Source organism: Panthera pardus, unplaced genomic scaffold (assembly GCF_024362965.1).
Source record: "Panthera pardus isolate Hobbes unplaced genomic scaffold, ASM2436296v1 HiC_scaffold_24, whole genome shotgun sequence".
Lineage (NCBI taxonomy): Eukaryota > Metazoa > Chordata > Mammalia > Carnivora > Felidae > Panthera > Panthera pardus.
In genome coordinates this window covers 111,658,842-111,680,016 of record NW_026526810.1, presented here as the reverse complement: position 1 = coordinate 111,680,016, position 21,175 = coordinate 111,658,842, and the positions used below count along the sequence as shown (strand labels likewise).

Sequence of the window (21,175 nt, the reverse complement as noted above, 5' to 3'; positions counted from 1 at the left end):
AGTTGTGGCTTCAGGGCTAGATTCCTGTGATTCATCACTTACATACAGCACCCAGTGCTCATCTCAACAAGTGCCCTCCTCCGTGCCCATCACCCATTTTCCCCATCCCCTCTACCCCCCACCCCCGTCAACCCTCAGTTTGTTCTTTGTATTTAAGAGTCTCTCATGGTTTGCCTTCCTCTCTATTTGTGTCTTATTTTTCCTTCCCTTCCCCTATGGTCTTCTGTTAAGTTTCTCAAATTCCACATGTAAGTGAAATCATATGATATCTGTCTTTCTCTGACTTATTTCATTTAGCATGATACCCTCTAGTTCCATCCACGTTGTTGCAAATGGCAAGATTTCATTCTTTTTCATTGCCAAGTAGTATTCCACTGTATATATACCACGTCTTCTTTATCCATTCATCAGTCAGTGGACATTTGGGCTCTTGTCCGTAATTTGGCTATTGTTGATAGCACTGCTGTGAACATTGGGGTACATGTGCCCCTACGAATCAGCATTCCTATATCCTTTAGATAAATTCCTAGTAGTGCTATTGCTGAGTCGTAGGGTAATTCTATTTTTAGTTTTTTGAGGAATTCCACACTGTTTTCCAGAGTGGCTGCACCAGTTTGCATTCCCACCAACAGTGCAAGAGGGTTCCCCTTTCTCCACATCCTCACCAGCATCTGTTGTTTCCTGAGTTGTTACTTGTAGCCACTCTGACTGGTGTGAGGTGGTATTTCAGTGTGGTTTTGATTTGTATTTCCCTGATGATGAGTGATGTTCAGTATTTTTTCATGTGTCTGTTTGCCATCTGGATATCTTCTTTGGAAAAGTGTCTATTCATGTCTTCTGCCCATTTCTTCACTGGATTATTTGTTTTTCGGGTGTTCTTTGTAGATTTTTGATATTAGCCCTTTATCCGATATGTCATTTGCAAATATCTTCTCCCATTCCATTGGTTGCTTTTTAGTTTTGATTGTTTCCTTTGCTGTGCAGAAGCTTTTTATCATGATGAGGTCCCTATAGTTCATTTTTGCTTTTATTTCCCTTGCCTTTGGAGACATGTCAAGTAAGAAGTTGCCTTGACTGAGGTCAAAGAGGTTGTTGCCTGTTTTCTCCTGTAAGATTTTGATGGTTTCCTGTCTCACATTTAGGTCTTTCATCCATTTTGAATTTATTTTTGTGTATGGTGTAAGAAAATGATACAGCTTCATTGTGTATGGTGTAAGAAAATGATACAGCATGTTGCTGTCCAGTTCTCCCAGCACCATTTGCTAAAGAGACTGTCTTTTTCCCATTGGATATTCTTTCCTGCTTTGTCAAAGATTAGTTGGCCATATATTTGTGCGTCCATTTCTGGGTTCTCTAGTCTATTCCATTGGTCTTTGTGTCTGTTTTTGTACCAATACCATTCTGTCTTGATGATACAACTTTGTAATACAAGCTAAAGTTTGGGATTGTGACGCCTCCAGCTTTGGTTTTCTTTTCCAACATTATGGCTAGTCAGGGCCTTTTGTGGTTCCATATAAATTTTAGGATTGTTTGTTCTAGCTCTGTGAAGAATGCTGGTGCTATTTTGATGGGGATTGCATTGAATGTGTAGATTGCTTTGCTAGTATCAACATTTTAACAATATTTGTTCTTCTTTTTTTTATTTTTTTTTTTTTTCAACGTTTTTTATTTATTTTTGGGACAGAGAGAGACAGAGCATGAACGGGGGAGGGGCAGAGAGAGAGGGAGACACAGAATCAGAAACAGGCTCCAGGCTCCGAGCCATCAGCCCAGAGCCTGACGCGGGGCTCGAACTCACAGACCGCGAGATCATGACCTGGCTGAAGTCGGACGCTTAACCGACTGCGCCACCCAGGCGCCCCACAATATTTGTTCTTCTAATCTATGAACATGGGATGCTTTTCCATTTCTTTGTGTCATCTTCAGTTTCTTTCATAAGCTTTCTATAGTTTTCAGCATACAGATTTTTTTTTACCCCCTTGGTTAGGTTTATTTCCTAAGCATTTTATGGTCCTTGGTGCAATTGCAAATGGGATTGATTCCTTGATCTCTCTTTCTGTTGCTTCATTATTGGTGTATAGAAATGCAACTGATTTCTGTACACTGATTTTATATCCTGTGACTTTGCTGAATTGATGTATCAGTTCTAGCAGTTTTTTTTTGTGAAGTCTTTCAGGTTTTCCATGTGGAGTATCATGTCATCTGTGAAAAGTGAAAGTTTGATTCTTCTTTTTTAATTTTTTTTAAGTTTATTTTTGCAGAGAGAGAGAGAGAGACAGAGAGACAGAGCATGAGCATGAGCATGGGAAGGGCAGAGAGAGAGGGAGACACAGAATCTGAAACAGGCTCCAGGCTCGGAGCTGTCAGCACAGAGCCCAACGCGGGGCTCGAACTCATGGACAGCGATATCATGACCTGAGCCGAAGTCGGACGCTCAACCGACTGAGCCACCCAGGCGCCCCTGAAAGTTTGATTCTTCTTTGCCAATTTGGATGCCTTTTGTTTTGTTTTGTTGTCTGATTGCTGAGGCTAGGACTTCCAATACTATGTTAAACAACAGTGGTGAGAGTGGACATCCCTGTCGTGTTCATGATCTCAGGCAGAAAGCTCTCAGTTTTTCCCCATTGAGGATGATATTAGCTGTGGGCCTTTCATATATATGGCTTTTATGATGTTAAGATATGTTCCTTGTATCTTGACTTTCTTGAGGGTTTTTGTTAAGAAAGGATGCTGTATTTTGTCAAATGCTTTTTTCTGCATCTATTGGCAGAATCATATGGTTCTTATCCTTTTTCTGTTAATGTGATGTATCATGTTGATTGATTTGTGAATATTGAATCAGCCCAGCAGCCCAGGAATGAATCCCACTTCATCATGGCGAATAATTCATTTAATATACTGTTGAATTCAATTTGCTAGTGTCTTGTTGAGAATTTTTGCATCCAGGTTCATCAGGGATATTGGCCTGTAATTCTCCTTTTTAGTGGGGTCTTTGTCTGGTTATGGAATCAAGGTAATGCTGGCTTCATAGAAAGAGTCTGGAAGCTTTCCTTCCATTTCTGTTTTTTGGAACAACTTGAAAAGAATAGGTATTAAGTCTGCTTTAAATGTCTGGTAGAAGTTCCCTGGGAAGCCATCTGGCCCAGGACTCTGATATGTTGGGAGATTTTTGATAATCGATTCCATTTCTTTGCTGGTTATTGGTCTTCAGATTTTCTGTTTCTTCACTTTTGAGTTTTGGTAGTGTGTGGGTGTCTAGGAATTTGTCCATTTCTTCCAGATTGTCCAGTTTCTTGGCATATAATTTTCCATAGTATTCTCTAATAATTTGTTGTATTTTTGTGGTGTTGGTTGTGATCTCTCCTCTTTCATTCGTGATTTTATCAATTTGGGTCCTCTCTTTTTTCTTTTTGAGAAGTCTGGCTAGGGGTTCATCAATTTTGTTTATTCATTCAAGAAACCAGCTCTTAGATTCATTGACCTATTGTTTTTTTGGATTCTGTATTGTTTATTTCAGCTCTAATCTTTATTATTTGTCTTCTTCTGCTAGCTTTGGGCTTTCTTTGCTGCTGCCTTTCTGGTTCCTTTAGGTTTGAGGTTAGGTGATGTAGTTGGGATCGTTCTTGCTTCTTGAGATAGGCCTGGATTGCAATGTATTTTCCTCTTCTGTGTTTTTTTTCAAGCCCAGCTATTAGTCTTATGACTGTTATTCTAAATTCTTGTTCATATATATAGTTTATATCTGTTTTGAGCAATTCTCTGGCTGGCATTTCTTCTTGGAATTCCTTTTGTGGAGAATTCTTCCATTTTGTCATTTTGGTCAGGTTTCTGTCTTGTACGTGTTTTATTTATTTTTATGTGTTTATTTTTATTTTTGAGAGAGAGAGAGGGAGAGAGACAGAGCATGCGTCGGGGAGGGGCAGAGAGAGACGGAGACAGAATCTGAAGTAGGCTCCTCCAGGCTCTCAGCTGTCAGCACAGAGCCTGCGATGCAGGGCTTGAACTCATGAACCGCAAGATCATGATCTGAGCCAAGGTTGGATGCTTAACTTACTGAGCCACCCAGGCACCCCTGTCATGTACGTGTTTTAATAGCTTGTTATGTGTCCCATATCTGTGAGTGCAGTATTAAAAACGGGTCATACGCTGTCCAGGGTCTAGCACTTCAGGAACTGTTTCCGGAGTGTGTTGTGTGCACTCTGTTGTTGTGTATTTGGCTGCTCTATCCCCACTGCTCATAGTGGTGGATTGTTTGGACCTTCCACCAGGTGTGCTTTGGCATGTTCGTTGAAGCAACCCTGGAAAAAAGGAAAGGTGGGGGAACTTTATCCCAAACAAAGAGAACAACGAAAGGGGCCAAAAAAAAAAAAAAAAAGACCAGGCAGAGAATCAAAGAAACTATACGGCTTGATCCAGAGAGAGAGAAGAAAATAAAGAAAGAGATACAGAAAGTGTGTAAAAAGAATAGAGTGAAAATGCCTGATTAAACAAACAACCAAAGCAGAGAAAGAAAGGAAAAGACATATATGTACATATGTATATTATATTTTATATGCGTCTGTATGTAATATATAGACATAATATATATATTATGTATTTATATATATTATATAAGTAGGAATTGACCAAAAATCAAATCAGAAACTATGAGCCTGATTCCAAAGGGGGGGGAAAAAGAGGATAGAAAGAAAAAGAAGGAAAGAAAAGAAAACCCAACAGACTAACATACAAAACTGCAGGACAGTTGTCTTTTGGGGCCTGGGACCGGTGGCTATGCTGGTCTGCAGGAGAGGCCGTCTGGCTCTGTCAGTGTCACTCTGGTTTGGTCAGTGTCAGTCCCGCTCCAGTAGATAAGCAGTTACCAGGTACGGAGGGGCAGGGTTTGGTCAGTGCATCGCCTCCACTGGGGGCCGCTGTCCTGTTCCCTGAAGCCCCACTGTTTTGGTGATGGGGAGAAAAATGGAGACGCCCCAGTCCCTCCTCCCTGGACCAGGGCTTGTCCTGGGCCTCCCAGGCGTTAGGCTAGTATTCAAAACCCTTAGATTCAAAAATCTTAAAGGATCCGCACCACACAGACCTGGTTCTAGGGTAACGCCACTCCACCCATCTGACAAAGGGCCTCTGGCTGGCCAGTTCCTGCAAGATCTTTTATCCTTTGTGGGGGCAATAAATCCTCGAACCGTGGTACTCGAGGGAGGGGACTGTCCTCTCCCAATGTGCCCCTGAGATCACTACTGCGCCCAGGGGCTGACTCCCTTCCCCGCCAGGCATGTGCACTGGGCAGCGGCTCCGGTACAGAGAAAGTCACACACCCTTGAAAACCCTGATCTTCAGCTCCTATGGCTGTTTGCAAAGTAGACACTGGCACTCTCTGTATTTCTCGTCCCCCAGTCCGTGGTCTGGAGAGGGTTTTCTCTTGTCCAAACACAATATCATACTTCCGTAGCCTTTCTCTCCCTTTTGTCTCTCCACAGAAGGGGTTGCCTCCCCTCCATTCCTGCACTGCCCATTTTATCTCTCCCAATTCTCATACACAAACCTCTGTCCCGTCAAGCTGCTCTGTCCACTTGCGGAGATTTTTCTATGACTCTGCAGCCTGTATTCCTGGGTGTTCCAAGTGTTCTGACCTCAAAACAGCTGTGTTTGAGGGATGAGGGAAATCCCAGTCCCCCTACTTCTCCGCCATCTTAACTCCTCTCCATATAAATTTTAGAACAATATTTGCCATATCTACCAAAACTCTTGGTGAGATTTTGATAGGAATGATATTAAACATGAATATCATTTGGAGAGGATTGACATTTTTACTATGTTGAGTTTTCTAGTTCACGAACTTGGTGACCTCTGACTTTATGTGGACCTTTTCATTTCTTTCACTAGCATTTTTTAGTTTTCAACATACTACATGTACATGTGTTCTTAGATTTCCACCTAAGCATTTCTGAGTTTTTTTGTTTCTTTGTTTTGCGGTTGTTTAGCGCCAATTTCTGAGGCCTGCCTCACTTGTAGGTTCCCAGTGAGACTGTAGACACAATGTAGCTTTCAGTTCTGTTTCCTGTGAGTCCTTTTCTCCTTTTGTTTAGTGCAGCAATGGTTAGTAGTGCAGCAGTGGTTAGAAATTTGTGAAAATGAGTTCCCCGGTTCATTTGACTTAATCTTTTTCTTTCTTTTTCTCATCCTCTTCATGGTGGTGTTTATCCCTAAGAATTGGGCAGGACCCAGCTCTCTGGGACTCACTGATTGAAGAGATCTTTGTGCTCTGATAAGCTGCCCGCTAAGGATTAGATTCCATTGTCTGTTTCAGGAATGGTGGTTCCTTCCAAGACCAAAATAGTGTGCCATTTTTCTACTCTTGTATTGACCTGTGGACAGCCACACACCCTTCAAATAGTGCCCCGAGATGAGTACGACAACCCTACCAACAATTCCGCGTCCTTGAGAGATGAGCACAATTACAGTTTGTCCATTCATGAGGTAAGCAGCTTCCCTTCTCTGTGTGCTCCTTTTCTGTCATTCTCACCCTTACTGATTCACTTCCTCTCATCTCCACTTTGACTTCTGTACTGTCCTTCCTTCATCTGACAGTGCCCAATCCCATTAGTAATTATGAGGCTTAGATTAACTTGTAATAGGAAAGTTCTTTGTAAAGAGTAAACTGCCATGCACTAGGGCAAATTTTCTATGTTCACTGGTGCTCGGTTTTCCTCTTGTAGCTCGGTCCTCAAGAAGAAGAGAGCTCTGGTGTCTCGTTTGAGAAGTCTGTGACCTCCAACAGGCAGACCTGCCAGGTGTTCTTGCGACTCACCCTGCATTCTCGTGGCTGCTTCCATGCCTGCATTTCATACCAAAATCAGCCAATCAATAATGGTGAATTTGACATCATTGTCCTAAGTGGTGAGTTGAAAGAAAAGCTCTGATTTAGCCCTGGTCCCAGGCCACTTGTTCTTTGTGTTGTCTGCGTTCTTCTGACCAACCTCACAAACATTTGCCATCTGAGCCACACTTGGCTTAGAGTCCTCTGGACTAAAGGTCTAGTGACAGGTCTTTCCTTTTCTCCCACGTCTCCTACTTTACAACCTTGTTCCTTGTTACTGCTTCAGAGAATGAGAAGAATATTGTCGAACGCAACGTGTCCACCTCGGGAGTGAGCATTTACTTTGAGGCTTATCTTTATAATGCCACCAACTGTACCAGCACACCTTGGCACCTTCCCCCCATGCACACGAGCTCCTCCCAGCGCCGGCCTTCCACAGCCATGGAGGAGGAAGATGAAGACTCACCCTCTGAGTGCCAGACCCCTGAGAAGCTGAAGAAACCGAAGAAGGTGTACTGCTACGTGTCCCCAAAGGTTGGACCGCTCGCTCTTGTCCCAAAATCCCCTTGCCTAAACCTGCATATATTTGGCGATCGGTAATAAAACCACAAAGCATTAGTGTGAGAGTCAGGGCAAGATCTTTGACTTGTAGGTTTTCTGGGATACCAAGAGAGGCTACTTAAGCTTGAGCAGAAGATTGCGCCCCCCCCCCTCCCATTTTGCTGCACATGTTTGGACTGGACTGGATTAAGACTCTGTCTAGAAGGTCTGTGTACCTTGGTGCTTTAGAGCACCTGAGGTGTTCTGTCCTTTGATTGCTTCTGGGAAGGTGTTTCAAGGAATGGCTCTTAGAGTTTTAAAGAAAGCTACTTTTGACCATTAAACATTTTTCACTAGTATAAAAATTACTGTTGGCCCCTTCTGCTCTTTTGAAACAATTTGATCTTTCATTCTTGGATTCATGAAACCACAATAAATGCATGTCTCTCTCAGGCTACAAGATTGGAACACAGAAATCTTGGCAGAGGCAGGGAGGTGAACTTCCCAAGGCCCCTGAGCTAAGAGGCACTTTGTGTTAGGATTTTCTTTTGAGTATTTGTATTTTGCTTATTCATTCATACCTCGGAAAACTGAGCTTTTGAAACATCCCATTCTATCCCTTTAATCTCATAACCAAAACTGAGTCCCAATTCCGTTCTACTTCAGACTTTGCTAAGTGTCATTAAAAGCTTGTCCTGCTTTGAACTAGGGGAGTGGGAATGAGGGCCAAGGTGAGGTACAGATGAAGCTAGTTTGACCACGAGGTGGTAATTGTTAAAGCTGATGATGGGTTCATCATACCATTTTCTCTTCTTTAGCATGTGTTTGAAATTTTCTTAATGAAGAGTTTGTTTTAAATCAAGAAAAAGCCAGATCTGTACATTTAGATAACAGGTTTTTTTTAGATTAAAAGTGATTGGTTTTGTCTTTTTCTTTTTTATAATGGTATAAAGAGACCCTTCTTTATTCTCACCTATTTTTATGCGCTTTTTTGTTTGCAACCACACGACCACCTTTACCCTCCCATCCCCCACCTGGCCTCCCGTGGCAAATCCTGGGTACCATTCTTTTTTTTTTTTAATTTTTTTTTTTTAATGTTTATTTATTTTTGAGACAATGCGAGAGACAGAGTGCAAGCAGCAGAGGGGCAGAGCAGACAGAGGGAGACACAGAATCTGAAGCAGGCTCTGGGCTCTGAGCTGTCAGCCCAGAGCCAGACGCGGGGCTCAAACTCACGAACTGTGAGATCATGACCTGAGCCGAAGTCGGATGCTTAATCAACTGAGCCACTCAGGGGCCCCCCTGGTTACCATTCTAATAGAGATAAAGCAGTGGGTAGGGGCCACAGGTATCTCCTGTCCATTGAGGAAGTCTGAGCAGCACTCAGCTGAACAGAAGGAGATTTTGATTGTTTCTAGGTAAAATGTTTACTCATAAAGTGAAAATCTGATCTCAGACATTTAGAACTGGTAGTAAGACTTGAATAGGAAGATTATGAAATGTCTCTGTGTGAAATTGCATTGTCAGAGTAATATTTTCAATTTGCCTGTTTTAAGATAGAATTGATGTTATTTATTTTATTTTAGTACTAAAAAAGTATCCTCTTTGTCCCTAGAGGGAAAGGGTTATGAGGAATGGAGGTAGGGACTCTGGTTTTTTAATTACAGTACCCAGATAGACCCTTTTTATTTATCACTCACTTCCTTTTCTGTATGTTGTCCCTCCAGCAATTCTCAGTGAAGGAGTTCTACCTGAAAATCATTCCCTGGCGCCTTTATACCTTCCGAGTATGCCCAGGAACAAAAGTAAGTTGAACCTTACATTTGGTTTATGCTGAGCAGGCTTCAATTCTGGAATGTTTCAGCCTTTCGTTTATTCCTAGAAGGGCTTTTGGTGTTTCTGGAAGTTCTTACTGTGCACACGGAATTCATTGCCGAATAAAGAAAGGGTCGTCTTTTGTCCTCACGACATGGCATGAAGGATACAGAAGTTCTAGAAAGACACATGCCTAAAGAAACAAGAATTGGTAGCAAATCAGAATTCTTCAGCAGTTCTCTTTTGCCCCGAGACTAAGTTAATGGAGAAGGTGTTGGCAGTTCTGGCCCAAGCTTGGTTTTCCAACATGCTAAAGCTAACTCTTTTAGAATCAGCATTCTCGTTTATTAAAAACATTTGTTTTAACTTTCCAAACTTTTGGAATCTAAAGGCAAATTGCTTTCCTCCAGCCAGTTTGCCCAACCTCATCAGGTATTTGTATATCCTTCCTGCCTTCAACAGTGTATGTGTGTTTCTATATGTATATGTACACACATACACACACAGACACACACACACACATTTACCTATAATAACCTTGATAGTTTTTTTTATTTGTTTAAATTCTCGTTAGTTAACATACAGTGCAATATTGGTTTCAAGAGTACACCCTTCTTATATTTTATGTTAGGAGGTCTGTATTGTTAACCTGCGATCCTCACTAAAGGCAGTCTCTGTGACTCCATTAATTTAACATAAGATTGGATTGTAGAGCACGGAGATGAAAAACACAGTGATACGCTCCTAGTAGGTACTCACTTCGAGAAAACAGGCTTAACTTATTTGTTGGTTGGTACTGAAGGTTAGGGATAGGGAAAGTTTTTGCTGGATTTGAGGGTTTTATACTAAACCTTTTCTTTTGTCCTTTGTTAGTTTTCATACCTCGGCCCCGACCCCGTTCATAAGCTCCTGACACTGGTGGTAGATGATGGCATTCAGCCGCCCGTGGAGCTCAGCTGTAAGGAGAGGAACATTCTAGCAGCCACTTTCATCCGCTCTCTCCATAAGAATATAGGTAAGATTGGACAGGGATTCTGACAGGGAAGGCAGTGACCCCAGCCACGCTGGGCGTCTGAAGGTGTGGTGTGGACTGCACGGGTGTCTTGAGATGAGGCTGTGATCATGATGGATCTTCTTGCTCCTCAGGAGGCTCCGAGACCTTTCAGGACAAGGTGAACTTTTTCCAGCGAGAGCTTCGGCAGGTGCATATGAAAAGACCACATTCCAAAGTCACCCTGAAGGTCAGCAGACACACGTTGTTGGAATCGGTGCGTAAAGTTTCATTTCCGTTGTCAGTTGTCAGGATTTTGCAACTAGAAACCTCTTTGGTGTTTGGTTGTGTTCTGCAGGTTGAAACCCCAATTTCCCTTCTCTTTAAACATCTCTGTTAAAAACTGCTCTTCTCTTTGTTTGATTATGTACTGAGTTTGGAGTAGATTTGTTCAAGACCTGTTATTCAGGGGAGAGACTTGTTGACACGTCGGCTTTATAATCTGTACCGAACTTGTTCCTGAACCATCTCCTGGAACTTGTGTGGGGGGAAGGTAGAAGTAGTGGTTGACAGAAGAAAGTTCTTATTCTTGAATCCCTGGAATAGAAGAGCTCTTGTTGGATTAAAAGGAAATGACTTTTGTTGTCACTCTGGTCTGATGGAAAAGGAGCACCTGATGTGTGTCTGTCTCCACTGCACAGACACTGGCATAATTCTTGCATTCCTCAAGAATGAGAAGGTTTGGTCCCTGTCCAGAAAGTGTTTGTGATGTTTGGCTCTGGCAGGTGTGACTGGAAACCCCTTTTCTCAGCCACATTCCCTGTGTGGCATGGCTCCCTGTCTGAACATAGCCTGTGGATAAAGATTTCTAGTGAACACTGTACTTGAAAACCAGGACTCCTTGGTTCTCTTGCTGACAGCTTACTAATTTGAGTCCTTTTTATTTCTCCATGTAAGAGTTTTCTAATTAATAAAATGAGCATTAAAAAAAAAAAAGCTTCAAAACCTCCCAACAAAGCAATGGTATAAAGATGAATTAGGTTGTTTTTTAAAATCTTAAGTTTCTTCCGGAGATCTGTGCATTTTAAATAGTAAGATGGCATGGTTAAAGCTTACATCTGAGTACTGTCTCTCCTCCAAGTACTAATGGTTACAGGGACAATGGCATTGTTCTTGTGTTTTTGTGTTGAACACCCAAGAGATGCCAGCCAGTCTTCTGACAGTTTCCTTCCCTTCACTGCTTTTCAGTCTCTGAAAGCTACTCGGAATTTCTCCATCTCAGATTGGAGCAAGAACTTTGAAGTGGTTTTCCAAGACGAAGAAGGTCAGTTTTAAAATTTCGTATTCTTTTCCTTTTTAAGTTTATTTATTTTGAGAGAGAGAGAGAGAGAGAGAGAGAGAGGGAGAGGGAGAGATGGGGGGTGGCAGAGAGAAGGGAGTAGAGAATCCCAAGTAGAGCCCCATGCGGGGCTCCATCCCATGAGCGGTGCGATCATGACCCAGATCAAGAGTTGGACACTTAACCGACCGAGCCACCCACGTGCCCCTCATATTCATTTTCCTGGGATCTCTGATCTCCCGTGTTTCCATACTAGGGGGCATTACTCAGTGAACAAAATATCTTGAGTCCTTTAATCCTACAGAAAGGGATGGGGTTTCCAAAAAAAAAAAAAAGCCCGCAGTTTATGTGGGTTGGAATGGGGAAACGCTTACGTAGTGGAATGGAAGGAAGGTGGAGAGTGTTGAATGATGAATAAAGGAACACAAGTAACAAGAGGTGGTAGGCCAGAGTCCCTTTTTATTTTTATTATACCTTTCAGCTCTGGACTGGGGAGGGCCTCGCCGGGAATGGTTCGAGCTAATCTGCAAAGCATTATTTGATACCACCAATCAGCTCTTCACCCGATTCAGTGACAACAACCAAGCATTAGTGAGTTTGCGACTTCCCTGTGGGCGGGTGGCAAATGTCGATTGCATCACAATATGTAACTCCAACGAGGGTTTGAGATCATGCAACTGTCCTGGAAATCTGACAACCTGTGTCTTGTTCTTAATCTCGATACTTACAGTATGAACCAATTAGATTGCCTCCCTCCTCTTTGCCTTTATTATTTCAAGTGCAAAATAAGAGAAAATGCAGACGATGAGTATTTGACTAAGAAGTATTTTAGTGCAATGGCCGTTCTACTAATTACTATTACAATGATTAAGCCACTTTTCTCAAAACATACCTAAGGCCATTGACTTTTGAACTAGATCTTTGACTAGGCAGAGGTATAAACAGTAGAGAAGTAGACTTCGTTTGAAAGAATTTCGGGTTTAGGGAAAAGACCTCCCATCATCCATTGGTTAACTTCCATACTCAGCCAGGGACCACAGACTTAACGTAAGATTCTTCTATTTACTATAAGTCTATCTTTGCCCTCTATCTTCCAGTCAGTCTAAATTACTCATGTTAGTTACCAAACAACTAATGGCATTTAGACAACTCTTTGATTCTAATACTGAAATTCTTGCTTCCTTGGGATGGAGTTGTTGGGGAGGGTCTTTCCAGAACCAGGCTTGAAGAAAAATGGCCCAGAGCCTTTGTTTATTTATTTTTTTAATATTTATTTTTGAGAGGGAGGGAAAGAGAGAGAGCAAGCGCATAAACTCAGGAGGGGCAGAGGGTGGGGGTGGGGGACAGAGGATCTGAAGTGGCTCTGGGTGGACAGCAGCAGCGAGCCTGATGTGGGGCCAGAACTCGTGAACTGTGAGATCATGACCCGAGTCAGGGTCAGAAGCTTAACTAACTGAGCCACTCAAGTGCCCCAGAGCCTTTTAATCTCTTTCTTTCACAGGTACATCCCAATCCTAATCGCCCTGCTCATCTGCGCTTGAAGGTGTATGAGTTTGCAGGGCGGTTGGTGGGCAAGTGTCTCTATGAGTCCTCTCTAGGAGGAGCCTACAAGCAATTGGTCCGAGCTCGATTCACCCGCTCTTTTTTGGCCCAGATCATAGGCCTACGTATGCATTATAAGGTAATGTCTTAGGTATGTGTTTTTACCAAGGCTCCTGGCCATTAATTCTGGAATTCCTCCACTCTGCGCTCATTGTTCTTAAGGGGGGAGGGGTAAGTGGTTCCAAGCAGTTACAAATTGCCTTTCTGGGTACGAGTAGTCATGTTCTGTTGTCTTTCTGTCTTCTCAGTACTTTGAAACAGATGACCCAGAATTCTACAAATCTAAAGTTTGCTTCATCCTCAACAATGACATGAGTGAGATGGAGCTGGTCTTTGCAGAAGAGAAATATAATAAATCAGGTCAATTGGATAAGGTGAGAAAGAGAACCAAAGCCTTGGGTCCCATGGTTCCCAGCCTGCTCTACAGCAGGGCTGTCAAATGGAGCTTTCCGCAATAATGGAAATGTTCTTTATCTGGGCTGTCTTTTGGACACCCAGCATGTGGCTTGTTATCCACCAAATAACTGAATTTTTCACTTTATTTCATTGTCATTAATGTAAGCACGTGAGGCTAGTGGCAACCATATCAGGACATTGCATCCCAAGGTTGATGATCTTGGCCCATTTAATGGAGCGAAAGACACATGTACGCATATATCCTACCCACTCCTCCTTTCCAGTAGAAAAAGAACTTAGTGATAATGAAGTGTCACTGCATAAGTAGCTTTGGGGGGACGGCAGTGTCCCAAAGGTCAGTAGGGGCTTAATTTGGGATCATAGAGACGTGAGGCTCTTGCTGACAAGGAACCGTAATATCTTCCTGTTCCGTCCCCACTAGTTGACCAGGTCAGAGAAGACTCACTCCGATACCCTAGTAGCTAGTAGAATGTGCTGTGGTAGGACCGCTGAAGCTTAGTAAGTATATGAAACCAGGTGTGTTGTGAGGTTGAGGGTGCAGCAGACGCCCGTTGCTGTGATGGAGTTCGTTAATGCTGTGTTTATGGGACACAGCGGCTGAGTGTCGTCAACTCCCAGCCACAGCCTCCCCCGTCTCTTTTGCCTCTTCTTTCAGGTGGTAGAGCTCATGACAGGTGGAGCTCAAACCCCAGTCACTAATGCGAATAAAATCTTCTATTTAAATCTACTGGCCCAATACCGACTGGCCAGTCAAGTGAAAGAGGAGGTGGAACACTTCTTAAAAGGTGAGAGCCTGTCTGTTCTTGGCCTTGAGATAAAAATCCCTGTATCCACAACGTGGGTCTGGCTTTAACTTGGCTACTTTGTTTCAGGTCTGAATGAGTTGGTCCCTGAGAACCTTTTGGCCATTTTTGATGAAAATGAGCTTGAAGTAAGTGCTTGCAATTGCAGACCCCCATTCTTGACTGGGTATTTGAGTGTGCACGCAGGAACCAGCTTGTTGTGTCTTCTCTTATGAGATGAGGTGGGGAGGTCCTTCGTTCTAGAGTTGGTTTCCCTTTTGTGACCCTCCCATGCATTTACCCTTTCTCCAGCTTTCAGAACATTAGAATGTGAAAAGTAGAAACTGTAGCTGATTACCCTTGAAGAGTAATAATTAATAGTCATTTATTCATCAAATATTATTGATAACTGGTTGAATAGTAAAGAACATTGGTATTGTGTGCAGTCCTTGTAAATCCCATGACATTTAAAGTTGATTTTAGGGAATAATAGAATATTTTGTTCAGAGACTATTTATTGTCTCCTGTATGAGACACTTACACAAACGTCCTTTGGACATTTGAAGCATTAGAGAACTAGCAGTGAATAAGACAAAGCCCCTGCCATCATGGAGCTATGTCCCAGGGAAGGAGACAAACCAAAAGATGTGACATATTTCAAAGCTTGGGGTCACAACGCTACATAGTTAATATATTCTTATTCAGATCTTGTAACAACCGAAAAATGCTATAAGATGGTGAATGCCATTCTGTAATTATCAAAATAGAACTTGTGGGCAAAAAATAAAATCAGTTGGTTACTTATTTGTTGCTCACAGATGATACATACAAGGCAACTTATCAGTTCCCACTTCACACAGCTTTTATGAAGAGTGTGTTTTTGCAAACTGTTGCCTGTAAGGAGGAAATTCTTCAAAAATGAGAAAACAAAAAAGTAGTTTCACGTGGTCTTATAGAGTGTTTATTCTTATTAACTGAATTGGCTTCAAGAACAAGAATTAAAGCCGGGTGCAATTTTCATCACATTTGTACCTTCATACATGAAATTCAAACAAAATGAACGCTCCATCTCTCAGCCTAAAGTTTCCCGTAGATTATCATCTAGTGCTGTTTATTGTGGGGGCTGAGGAATAGCTAGCTACTGGTGTTATTTTGTTTTACCATGAAGCATGGCATTTGTAACAACGTTTAAAAGTGAGTAGGAAGGAAGGACACAGTCTCTTCCAGTTACTCCGCACTCTACTCGCACTCATTAGCTTAGCAGGTTCTTCTTGAAGGAGGCAAGGCTCCTCAGGTTTAATTTGGGCATTTCTGGTCTCTTGATTAGGATGTATCTTTTTTTTTTTTTTTAAACATTTATTGATTTTTGAGACAGAGACAGAGAGAGACAGTGCAGACTGGGGAGGGGCAGAGAGAGAGGGAGATACAGAATCCAAAGCAGGCTCCAGGCTCTGAGCTGTCAGCATACAGGCTGACGTGCGGCTCGGACTGATGAACCACGAGATCATGACCTGGGCCGAAGTTGGACGCTTAACGGACTGAGCCACCCAGGCGCCCCAAGATGTATCATTTTTTATAACTATTGAGTAAGTACTCACAGTCTGCTAAGTCACATGCTGGTGCCTGAACCAAATTAGGATATCAACAAGATGTTTAGGCCTCTGAAGTCATTAATGTTCTCATTTTTTTGGTATACTTTTTAATTTATCTGATCAAGTAGAGGCCGGGCTAAAGGGAAGGTAGTAAAAGTTCAGTCCACAAAAGAAGGATGGATCCCAATCCACAAAAGAAGGGAAACAGAAAAGGCCATCTGAAATATTCATAGGAGCTGGGACTTTTCATCAGAGGGAACGGGCCTGCCTTTTCTTCCTGGTGTTCCTAGGCTCTCTCCAAAGCAGACTCAGTAAATACTTGGTTCTTTTTTTGTCCTTTGTTTCAATTCAGAATAGTCTACAGCAGTAGTTTGTTTGTTTTTTTTTAAACAAGAAAGCAGTTCTTATTCTGTATGCCTTTTTATTTTATTTTTTTAGAGAGAGAGAGCTTGTGTGAGTAGGGCAGAGGGAGAGAGAGAATCTTAAGCAGACTACGAACCCAGTGCCGAGCCTGACACAGGGCTCGATCCCACGGCCTTGGGATCATGACCTGAGCCAAAATCAAGAGTCAGATGTTGAATCGACTGATCACCCAGTAGTTCTTAATTAGGGGTGCACATCAGTAACAGGAAACTTTTTCAAAATACACAAGTTCCTAACCCATTCCTGGAGATTTTGATTCCGTAGGTCTGGGGTAAGGCTTTGGGCATCTACATATTTTTTTAAAAAGCTGTGTGATTTTTACCACGCTGGTTAGGAACCATTGGCCTGTTATAATTAATCTTCCTAAAGCAGAGTTCTGGCATTATGATCTCACCTTATGGTCTTTTTCCTGGTGTTTTCTTTATTCCATATTTTGCATGTTAACACAGGCAATTTTGACCTTATGTTGCGTCTTTGTCCCCTGACTGTCCTGGTAACACCTGACTATCTTCTCCAGCTGCTGATGTGTGGGACTGGGGACATCAGTGTGTCTGACTTCAAAGCCCACGCAGTGGTCGTTGGCGGCTCATGGCATTTCAGAGAAAAGGTAAGTGGGCCAAACTTCCTTTCATTGGATTTGTGCCCTGTTACAAGGAAAAGCTTTCAGAAGAGAAGTATCCAGGAGTCAGAGAGGCAGACGTATCGACTGGGAAAAAATGACACATGAGGGAGAGACAGGTGGTTGTCCAGGCAGAAGGGAGCCCTGGTCCCTCGGGCTGTTGTGCTGCCTGCCACAGGAGTTGTGCGTGAGAAATGCAAAGGAATAGAACCAGGCAATCAACGACCACCCTGCTGACTGTGTGACAACAGAAATTCCTAAAGAGGTTGTCGACTGTAACCATTGCTACCCTTGTCGCCCACTTCAGAGTATCCTGTTCTCTCCCCAGGGGTCAGATCCTAGGCTGCACCCTTGTGTGTGACCCCACCTTGTGCTCTCTCTCTCTGGCAGGTCATGAGATGGTTCTGGACTGTGGTTTCCAGTCTGACCCAGGAGGAGTTGGCTCGGCTGCTACAGTTCACAACAGGCTCCTCTCAGCTACCACCCGGAGGTTTCGCTGCCCTCTGTCCCTCATTCCAGATTATTGCTGCTCCGACCCACAGCACGCTCCCGACTGCACACACGTGGTGGGTACCAGACCGTCCAGTGCACGCTCACGGGGGAGGGTCGTCCCAGCCCCTGCCAGTGCTTCTGGCAGTGTGAGTTAATCCCTTCTCCCCTTGCCCTTCCAGTTTTAACCAGCTGTGCCTCCCCACGTATGACTCGTACGAAGAGGTGCACAGGATGCTGCAGCTGGCCATCAGTGAGGGCTGCGAGGGCTTTGGCATGCTCTGACCGCCCTCCTGCCATCCACCTGGCCCTGTGCTTTCCGGAGCACCTGGGTGCACGTAACAGCGTGATAACACTGACCCAGACATCCACGTAACATACACGGAACCATCGGCCAGAAGCTGCTGCATGCTCCCCAGTAGCTGGAGTATTTGGTCATCTGTGAGCTGGATCCTTCCCTTGCTGCTCCCTACACATCTCTCCCACAGGCCACTTGGGCACGGTGTGTCATGTGAGCTGCTCACTCAGTCACGAGAGGAGGACCGTGCTGCCGTAACTTCATTTGGTTCTTAGAAGATCTCAGTGGCAGGAGCTGCTTCAGTAGCTGAGGAAGATTACACAAAGGGCTCAGCTTTCTTAGAAGGCTGGCCTCCGCCTTGCTCAGCCTCCTCTGCTGGTGTCCCTGAGAGATCCCCTCTGCAGCCCTCACTACTTGACCTGAGGTGATGTGAGTCCCTCTTGTGGGCATGGTGATTGCCTCTTCTCACCAGGAGCCGGGAGAAGCACCTCGAGGAAGGGGCCCACATGAGCCACATGAGCAGTCTTCATTTTTGTCCCTCTGCACAATGGCAGGCTCAGGCCATGGTACTGGACTACCTCTAATGGGGACTGATAGCACAAAAGGATTTTTTTTGTGTGGTGTCAGAACTGGAAAAGGAGCTTTTTCCCTGAAGGCATTTCTGGAAACGATCATTAATCCATAAAGAACTCTCTACGCTTTTTTTTGAGTTTGAGCCAGTGAGAAAAACAGACCCAAGAATGTGAAAGATAGCTGGGCTATAGCTTCCAGTGCCGAATATGATTTTCCCTTAGGGCCTGGGACACGTCTAGGCACATGGCTGGCTTGAAGACTACTGACGTTTGTCCCTGAGTTTGTTCTTTACACTGAGGTGTGGCTGGGCCTGGCCACTTACCTTCAACTTATTCAGTCGGCTAAGAGCTTGGGATTCTTTAGCTTTCTACGGAAGAAAATTTTGTAGCAAGGGATTGAGACAGTAAGAATAGCATGCTAATGATGCCTGGTTCTCTCTTTGCTTGGTTTTCTCTGGCAGCACTGAGGCAAGGGAAAAGGGACCTGTGGCTCAATCACAGGTCCTTGGGGTCAGGGCACAAGGAACATACATAGAAGAGCTGTGTCAAACAACAAACAGCCAGCTGCTCAGTGACTTCACTCTGTCAGTTGCCAGCAGGAGTCCCAGTGGAGGGAGGACGATCTAGTAGGTTCGGTTACACGATGACTGAAGAGAACCTGCAGCTGTCTCTTGGAAGATCACACCATCCTTTCTCATTACAGTTTGAATACACACATCTTCAAGACTCAAACTCTCATCAACTCTCCAAATTTCTGTGTTTAAGAAGGCTTTGCTGCAAGCTACCCTTCTCAACGGGGCATTCAACTCTGAGAATATTACAAGCCATCCTTACTGCCAAAACCAGCAAGTACAGAGGCCAGAGATGAGGCAGGACTTATGGCAATGCCCTGGCCTCACGGAAGCATGTCTGAGCCCTCCCGTTCCCAGGGATCACAAGGAACAAGCCCTCCCGAGCTGCTCCCGCTGCTGCCTGACCTCACTCTTTCGCAGTCGTCATTTGTCCTTGGCATGGGTGCCGACCTCACTCATTCTTGGGGTCTGGGATCCAGCGTCAGGGCCTCGACACCCACAGGGTCCTCCATGCCACACGGTCACTGCTCTCCTCAGGGACCAGGACAAGGTGCTGCTGCTCGCCCCAGTGTCTTCCCATGGGACACATGCAGGCGAGTTTCGTCATCACCCTGGACAAGGCGACGTTGCCCCTCGGGCCTGGAGGGGGGCTTCCAGCTGGGGGTACGTGGGCTGGTTCTGCTGTCCTTGGCAGTTGATCCTCTTCTGGACTCTGCATTCTCCCCTCCGTGGCCCTCCAGAGACTGCTGCTGGAGCTCGATTTGATTTTCTTGGCTAGATCTGTCATTTTAAGCTCCAGTCATAGCACTTTTCAGAGCATCCTGGGTGCCACCGCGGCTGGCTGCGGCCGCTTGCGTGCCTGTGGTGGGCCTCGGCCCCAGGGTCTTTGTGTAACAAAACCCTTTGATACTGTTGTGGTTTTCTACTCTTCAGGGTACTCCCTCTCCCAAGTCTGTTCAGAAGTATCTTTGCTCTGTTTGGCCTTTTCCTTTTCTCTTTTTTCTAATCTTGCTCTGGTACTAGTCAATATGGGAGAAAAAGGTACATGTCAGAGAGAAGGGGGAATATGTGTTACTTCTCGGGCAATTTTTACTTTCGTGTTTCTTCTTTTGGCCAGTTCTTTTGTTGATGCCCTTGTGGCCCAGGTACTTGGGGGAGGCGGGCTGAACGACTGGCCTTTTAGTGTCTTTGAGGGAAGTCAAGCAGCAAGTGAACACCAGGGAGAGCATCAGCGTGTTTTCTAGAGACCAAGCCCTGCTGCAGGTCCGTCAGGCCAGGCAAAGGGGCCAGGCAGCTGTAGTGAGACTGTAAATATTTTGTACAGGAAATAAATACCAAAAAGGGTTATGTAGCGAGTGACTCTTCTTTAAGTGGCGACTCAGGGCTCAGACTGGAGGTGGGGAAGGAAAGGAAAGATTTGGAAATGTTTTTGCATTTTCCCAGTAATTCTTTCAGAAGCTCCCAGCGCCAGGTAGAACGTGCGCACAGAGCCCTGGCCTGTCCCAGCTCTTCTCGCGCCTCCGTCCTTCCCTGACCGCCGTCCCTGATGCCGGGCAGGGCCTTGGTGCCTGACAGGTGCTTGTGCCCACCTCCTGAACAAGAAACCAGTTTGGCAAGAGCAGAGGGTGTCTGTTTTCATCAGTCTTTTAAACATGAATTTGTCGTTTTACTGTGTAAGAAACTCAGCATAGAAAATTTGGAAATAAAAAGCACGAGAGAGATAATTCACCTGCCATCCAGCGGTAACCACTGTTAAGTGATGCGTATAGCCTTCTGGTTTGTATACAGTCACATTTATTTCCACGCCTCCTCTCCCCCTCCCCACCCTCCCCGAAGTGGGCTGGCATGGCAGACAAAAATACTGCCTGTCAAAAAGTTTGGAGGGGAGGGGCACGTGGTACCAATTCTTTTCCAACCAAAGGTAAGCATGGCAGAAAACCAGACCTCAGGGCCCTGGCCTTATTGGGGAAGTAATCTTGGTGTCATTACTTATTGGTTCCCAATTGGGAAAATTGGAAGATCAACAAAATTCCGTTTGGAATTGTGTTTAAAGTACTGATTTTTGCCCCATCTCCCAGACCTAGTGAATTGGAATCTTAAGTTTGAACGCCACCCTTAGAGTGCTGTCACTCTACTCCCACCTCCTCAAGCTTCTGAGTGATATGAGATGTCCTTAAAAAAACACAGTTCTGCCCCTCTAACTTCATGTTTTTAGGTTACCAGTCCTACGTCTTTTATACTTGCTGTTCTCATGGCTTTGAGTGAGTCCCTGGGAACGGTCATCATTGATTGATTTTAGCCTATCATGAA

The 21,175-nt window shown here is 44.3% G+C and overlaps 1 protein-coding gene across 7 annotated transcripts in view; it reads left to right on the top strand.

Moving 5' to 3' along the window:
• The window catches only part of AREL1 (apoptosis resistant E3 ubiquitin protein ligase 1), a 48,268-nt gene extending 27,679 nt beyond the window's left edge, over positions 1-20,589 (top strand). For all 7 annotated transcript variants that reach the window (XM_019427160.2, XM_053889614.1, XM_019427162.2 and 4 more), the window contains 15 exons: positions 6,305-6,474; positions 6,714-6,894; positions 7,101-7,348; positions 9,082-9,159; positions 10,043-10,184; positions 10,316-10,437; positions 11,409-11,484; positions 11,981-12,090; positions 13,001-13,180; positions 13,350-13,475; positions 14,174-14,303; positions 14,391-14,449; positions 16,833-16,922; positions 17,325-17,500; positions 17,606-20,589. In XM_019427160.2, the coding sequence (XP_019282705.2) occupies positions 6,305-6,474; positions 6,714-6,894; positions 7,101-7,348; positions 9,082-9,159; positions 10,043-10,184; positions 10,316-10,437; positions 11,409-11,484; positions 11,981-12,090; positions 13,001-13,180; positions 13,350-13,475; positions 14,174-14,303; positions 14,391-14,449; positions 16,833-16,922; positions 17,325-17,500; positions 17,606-17,708 (1,991 nt within the window). In that variant the 3' untranslated portion in view covers positions 17,709-20,589. The remainder of the gene's footprint in view (positions 1-6,304; positions 6,475-6,713; positions 6,895-7,100; positions 7,349-9,081; positions 9,160-10,042; positions 10,185-10,315; positions 10,438-11,408; positions 11,485-11,980; positions 12,091-13,000; positions 13,181-13,349; positions 13,476-14,173; positions 14,304-14,390; positions 14,450-16,832; positions 16,923-17,324; positions 17,501-17,605) is intronic.
• Positions 20,590-21,175: the final 586 nt, after the last annotated feature.